This window comes from Chiloscyllium plagiosum, chromosome 16, assembly GCF_004010195.1.
Source record: "Chiloscyllium plagiosum isolate BGI_BamShark_2017 chromosome 16, ASM401019v2, whole genome shotgun sequence".
Lineage (NCBI taxonomy): Eukaryota > Metazoa > Chordata > Chondrichthyes > Orectolobiformes > Hemiscylliidae > Chiloscyllium > Chiloscyllium plagiosum.
The window spans coordinates 75,947,250-75,954,178 of record NC_057725.1 but is presented as its reverse complement, the minus strand read 5'-3'; the positions used below and the strand labels follow the sequence as shown (position 1 = coordinate 75,954,178).

Sequence of the window (6,929 nt, the reverse complement as noted above, 5' to 3'; positions counted from 1 at the left end):
GTGTGTGTGTCTCAGAGTGGGGGGGTGTCTGTGTGTGGGGAATGGTGTCTCTATGTGGGACTGTGTGTCTGTGTGGAGGGGTATCTGTATGGGGTGGTGTCTGTGTAGGTTGGTGTCTCTGTGTGTGGGTTGGAGTCTCTGTGTGGGGGGTAGTGTCTCTGTATGTGGGGAGCAGCTATCTTTGAGTGTGGGTTGGTGTCTCTGTCTCTGTCTTAACCACTCATCTACAACTACAGCTAAGGGTTAACAGTGCTGGGCTTCAAACCCACCTTGCAAAACTAGGAAACTGAGGTCTATAAAATCATGAGAGGCATAGATAACGTAGCTAGCTAACAGCTTTTCCCCCAGGTAGGGGAGTCTAAAACAAGACGGTACAGGTTTACGGTGATGGGGAAAGATACAAAAGGCTCCAGAAGGATAAGTTTTTTATACACAGGGTGGGCAGTGTCTGGAACCGGCTGCCAGAGGTACTGGGGGAAGGGAGTACAATTTCATAATTTAAGAAACATTTACAAAGGTATATGGATGGGATAGGCATGGAGGGAATATGGACCAAATGCAGGTAAATGGGACCAATTTAATTGTGAGAACTGGGCGGGGTGGGCCGAAGGTCCTGATTCCGTGCTAAAGGTTATCACTGCACCACTTTAAAGCACTCAGCCATACCAATTAATGATAAGAACTCAACTCTTGACATCTTTAATCAACCCATTCAGGAATGTTATGATACCTGGAACAGGTGGCACTTAAACTTGGGACCTCTTGGCTCAGAAGTAGGGACACTACCACTGCACTACAATGGCCCTAAAGAACTCCAGGCCTGGGCGTTTCCTCCTGCTCAGGTCGTGTGAGGCAGACACAGCAACTGCTAATGTTGGTTCCCACAGCTGGGATGGTTTTGGAACAGCTTGCTGAGCCGTTAACAGAAACGGTAATTTGAGAGGTGCCACTCCCTATCAAAGATGTCTCACCAGGAGACGCTACAGTGTTGTATTGATTCACAGATCCCATCCCACTACTGAGCAGGGACTTTGACCTGCTCTGTTTCCAGAGAGCTCAGCTCTTTTCTTTGTCAGCAGGTATTTTATTTAATGTTTGATTATTTGATCATGGTTTGATACCAAGATTTATTTGAGTCCACAGCTGCTATATGATGGAAGAGAGCCATGCTGATGCCTAAAGCAGAAACTGAGAGTATTTATGATCGTTCAAATACAAAAGTCTAATCAGCGTCAGCAACTCTCACCCAACTCTGGAGTTATTCCGTTTGAGCTTTAAAGGGTCCTGCAGTTCTAACTCTAACAAATATGGCAACATGGTCAGGTCAGATGCTAGGAACCCAGCAGCATATAACTCACCTCCTAACTCTCCAAGGCTGGTCCACCCTGTACCTGGCACAAGTCAGGAGTGTGATTGAATCAAGGCACTAGTCAGGAGTGTGATGGAGTATTTCCCACTTGCCAGGATTATGAAGCTCCAACAATACTCAAGGACAAAGCAACTCACTTCATTGGCACCCTTATTCATTTCTCTAACCATCCCCCACTCCCTCCCCCACTGACGCTCAATAGCAGCAGTGTGTACCACTCACAAGATGCACTGCAGAAATTCACCAAAGATCCTCAGACAGCACCTTCCAAACCCACAGCCACTTCCATCTGCAAGGACAAGATGGGATGATAAGTGGGAACATCACCATCTGAAAGTTCCCTTCTAAGTCACTCACCATCCTGACTTGGAAATATATCACTGTACTTTCGCAGTCACTGGGTCAAGATCCTGGAATTCCCCACAGTGTTTAAAAAAGGCAGCTCCCCACCACCTTCTCAAGGACAATTATGGTTGGTTAGGTAAACGATCCAGGCATGGGTAAGTCAGTGGTGTCAGTATTCTCTGACTGAAAATGAAAAAGATTCAACCATTGGATCTTGGCCGTATAATTAGATGTACATAGTATAAAAGCAGGAAAAGACTCATTTGCTCTGAGTTGAGAGAATTGAATTTGCTTTGGGAAGCCTCATGTGAAGAAGGATGTGAAGACATTAGAGAGGTGCAGGTAAGATGGCCTGCAATTATACCAGCTCCATAAGGTTTCTCTCCTTCTAGAAGAGAATGTTAGAGTAGGATTTCACAGAGGTGTTCAAACTCATTAGTAGCCTCAAATTCATCATTGAGAGAAACAATGGAGACACTCTGATTCCATTGGCTGAGAGGGCTGGAGTTCAAGTGAAGTTGTTGTGATCTGAATGAACCAATAGAAAGGCTGATAGAAGCAGATTTAATAATAACTTATAATTGAGAATTGAATGTAGCTATTCATAGAACTATGGGGAAGGAGAGGTTGAATGTGTTTCATTGGGTAGTTCCAAAAATGATGCAGCCTGAGATCAATTGAATGAATGACACCTTTTGGGCTCTATCATTCTATGCTCAGACACTGTGTGACTGTGTGTAGCAGAAGCTTTGTTCTGTATTTACAGGAACCCAGCATCAGGTCTCCACAGGAACTCACTCAGCAGGAACAATGGGCTGGGTTACCTAAAGCCTGCTGAGTCCAGAAAGGATGAGGTGCACACAGCCTGCCCGCCTGCTGTTGGATCATGGGAGTTTGAGCGTGATGATGAGGAGTATGTGAAGTTCCTGGAGCTGTTCCTGAGCTACCTGTTGGAGAGAGACTGGGTTGTGAATGAGGGCCCAGCTGTCCCACTGCTAAGCAGCTGCTCGGTCTTCCTGAGGGAACAGGAGCTGAACTCACTGGCATTCCAGGTCCACACCACCTTAAAGAGGAGACAGAGCAAGTCGAGAGCTGCTGGCCAGCTCAATAGAACAAACAACAGTTCTCCCTTAATATCTGTGTTGCATCAGGACAAGAAGCTGAGCTGTGGGGGAGGATCAAAACCCCCAGGCTCTTCACCCATTCAACAGATGTCCCACTCCACTGGCTACCCTGAAGAGATGACAAAAGAGTTCAGTATCCATAGCTACTTTCCTGCTGCTGGCACTCGAGGCAGGGTGAGGGGCAGAGGCTTGTTTGGGTTAAAGTTGCACTCTCTGCCCAGTCAGTTAAATGTGTTCCGTCACTGGGAAACTGCTTCTCAGCCTGCCTGCTGTACTGAGGAGCCAGGGACAGCAGACCGCACTCGCTGCTCATCACTCTCTGCTCTGTTAGAAGAGGAGTTCACCTCCGAGCTGGAGATCAAGTTCCAGGCTACAGCGAAGATCTTGGAGTGGATGATCCGATGGGCTGGACGGAGGCTGCTGAGTGGCCCTCACAAAGTGGAGAAATTACTGGAGCACAACACAAACATACGAGTTGAAACATCAATGCCAGTCATTCTCTGCTCACTGTGGCTGCTGGAAAGGGATCTGGGGGCCAAGGCACTGGATAGGCAAAACAACAAGGTATGTTACTGAGCAGCTTGCTCCAGCTGGTTCCGTATGACCAGAGAAAGGCTACAACCCACAAGAAGGCAAACCACCTGGTGCAGGTCCCCACCTCCTCCATGGTATTCTGGAAATGTCTCCTTTTCAATTAACAATCAAAGTCTCTTTTGAAAGCCTCGAGTGCACCTCCCACCCCCCACACCCTCAGACAGTACATTCCAGACTCTAACCCCTCGAGTGCGCCTCCCACCCCCCACACCCTCAGACAGTACATCCCAGACCCTAACCCCTCGAGTGAACCTGCGTCCCCCCTCACTCTCAGACAGTACATTCCAGGCCTCAAACACGCTTGTAAAAATGACTTCCTTCATGTCATGATTGGCTGATTTGCTAATCACATGATGTCTATGGTCCACGTATCTCAGTCCTCCCAGCAATGAGAGCAGTTTCTCTCTATTGACTCTGTCGAGTCCCTCATGATTTTGAAAGCCTTGATCAACTCTGCTCTCAGCTTTCCTTCTCCAAGGGCAGCAGGCCCAACTTTGCCAGTCAGTGCATGCATCTCACTCCAGGAATGAGGAACCTCATTCTTGTGAATTTTTTTTCTGCAACCTTTAGAATGCCTTCATATCTTGCCTAAAGTAAGCTGCTTGCAGCTAATTGCTGTACTCCGACTGAGGCTGGAGCTGTACCTTAAACAGGTTTAAAGGAGCTTGATGTTGAACTTGATGCTCATCTTGATGAAGCCTGGCATACTTTATTCCTCCTGACACTGACTGCACCCTCAGCCTGTCCTGCCATTCCCAGTGACTGGTGCACCCAGGTGCGTGTGCTCCTGAACACTTGGAATTGGTGCCTGTCACTGTTTGTTGTTCTTAGCAAAACGAAGCCATTCACATGCTTCATTACATTCGGTTATATTTGGCACTTACCCAGTCATTCCACTAACATCTCCATGTCACTTTGAAGTTCTAGACAAGTTCTGGGTCACTGGCTCGTTCAGGATTTATTGAGTGCCTTGCCAAGCCATTTCAGAGGGCAGCTTACAGTCGACCACATTACTGTGGGTCTGATCAAGTAAGAATAGTATATTTCCATCCCTCAAGGGTATTCCAGCTGTTGCAGCTGGATATGAACCTATGTCCCTCGATCATAGCTTGGGCCTTTGGATCACCAGCCTACTGCTGTCTCCTCTCTCGTCTGCCTCATCGTTTACAAGAATGAATGTTTCATATTATTTAATCAAGCTTTAAAATTGTATCCTGTACACCAGGGTCCAGCTCATCCATAAATATCAGGGAAAGTGGGGCTCCAAACAGACTGTCATGAGGAGTTCCATTGCAACCCTTCTCCCAGTCCAATAAAATGACTATTAATCACTCCTCTTTTTTCCCTGCTGTTATTCAGGTGTATTGTTATTGTCCATAGTTACTCCATGAGCTCTAACGTTCTCAGATCTGTTGTTTAACACTTTAGTGACTGCTGTCTGGGAGTCCGTATATACCACATCAACAGCATTACTCTGTTTACCCCTTTCTGTCATCTCTTCAAAAAGAAACACCAGAAAGTTAGGTAAAAATGATATTTTCTGAATAAATTGCATTGGGTTTCCTTCATTAATCCATAAATGACTGGAAATTATATCGCACATTACTGTTTCTTGAAGTTTGTCCAACATTGAGGTTAAACTGACTGGAATCCTCTGACCACAGCCCAGACCTCCAAAACACATCCCTCCTCTTGCTGCTTCTCTTCCCTTCGCTGTTCTCCTCTACAGTCTGCAACTTGTCACTATGTTCACCTTCAGCTGACACCATCCACCTCCTTCCCACAGTCACTGGACACAACTGGAGAGGCAACTAGGGAGTCTGTTAGTTTTTTAACTGTTTCATTGCCAAGGAAACCAAACCACACATAATATTCCAGGTATGGCCTTATCAAGGTCCTGTGCAGTTACAGCAAAATATTTCTATTCCTGAACTCAAAGCCTCTGAGTATAAAAACCAGCATACCATTTCCCTTCTTCAGTGCCTGCAAGGACACCAAGGTTTGGTTGTACCTACCAGTTTACTAATCTAAAACTACTCAGATAATAATCTGCCTTCCTTTTGTAGCTGCAAATTGGATGGCCTCACATTTATCCACACTTATTCAGGGACATAGGTTTAATGTACAAGGGGGTAAGTTTAAAGAAGATGTGAGAGGCACGTACTTTACACAGAGGCTAATAAATGCCTGGAATGCACTACCAGACCATAGAATGCATCGAATCTGCTCCAACATGTGAGAAACACGTTACCTTCAACCTAATCCTATTTACTGGGATTTAGCCCATAGCCTTGAATGTTATGACTTGCCAAGTGCTCATCCAGTAACTTTTTAAAGGATATGAGGCAACTCGATCCCCCTTCCAGGCAGCACTTTCCAGACTGTCACCACCCTCTGGGTAAAAGCAGTTGTCCTCATATCCCCCTCAGTTTGAAACCACACTCCCTTGTGACTGCCCCTTCAACTGAAGGGAACAGCTGCTCTGACCATGCCCCTCATAATCTTATAGTGGTGGAGGACAATACAATAGCAACATTCAAGAGGCATCTTGACAGACATATGAATAAGTGGGAAATAGATAAATAGATAGATATGGGTCATGTAGAGGCAAAAAGGTTTGAATTTAGAAAGGTAATATGTGTCAGCACAGTCTTGGTGGGCTGAAGGGCCTGTCTCTGTGCTGTACCGGTGTTTATACTTTGTCTGCCATATATTTCCCCTCTCACTCAATGTGTGCAAGTCACACTGAAACATGTCTGCATCCTCCTCACAGTTCACCCACCCACCCAGCTTTGTGTCATCTTATTATATTTAATTCCCTCATGTAAATCATTTATATATATTGTAAATAATTTGGGTTCTAGCACTGATCCCTTCGATATCCTACTAGTCACCGTCTGCCACTTCGATAAATAAGAACAAAGAAAATGTACAGCCCAGGAACAGGCCCTTCGGCCCTCCAAGCCTAAGCTGATCCAAATGTACTGTCTAAGCCTATTGTCCAATTCCTAAGCATCTGTATCCCTCTGCTCCCCACCTACTCCTGCATCTGTCCAGATGCATCTTAAATGAATCTACCGTGCCTGCCTCTACTACCTCTGCTGGCAACGCGTTCCAAACACCCACCACCCTCTGTGTGAGGTACTTGCCGTGAGTATCCCCCTTACACTTTTCACCTCTCACCTTGAAAGCGTGACCTCTCGTTATTGAATCCCTCACCCTGGGGAAAAAGCTTATCTCTATCCACCCTGTCTATACCCTTCATGATTTTGTAAGTTGAAACTTTATTGCTGGAACAGCACAGCAGGTCAGGCAGCATCCAGGGCACAGGCCCTTCTTCAGGAATGAGCAGAGAGTGTTCAGCAGGAGAAGATAAAAGGTAGGGAGGAGGGACTTGGAGGAGGGGCGTGGGAAATGTGATAGGTGGAAAGAGGTCAAGGTGAAGATGATAGGTCGGAGTAGGGTGGAGGCGGAGAGGGCAAGAAGAAGACTGCAGG

General features: G+C 46.2%; 1 protein-coding gene across 1 annotated transcript in view; it reads left to right on the top strand.

The window, feature by feature from the left end:
* LOC122558021 (ciliogenesis and planar polarity effector 1-like) overlaps positions 1–6,929 on the top strand; it is a 77,987-nt gene that overhangs the window by 43,983 nt on the left and 27,075 nt on the right. Inside the window, exon 7 of the mRNA XM_043706355.1 lies at positions 2,481–3,402. Within this exon, the coding sequence (XP_043562290.1) occupies positions 2,481–3,402 (922 nt within the window). The remainder of the gene's footprint in view (positions 1–2,480; positions 3,403–6,929) is intronic.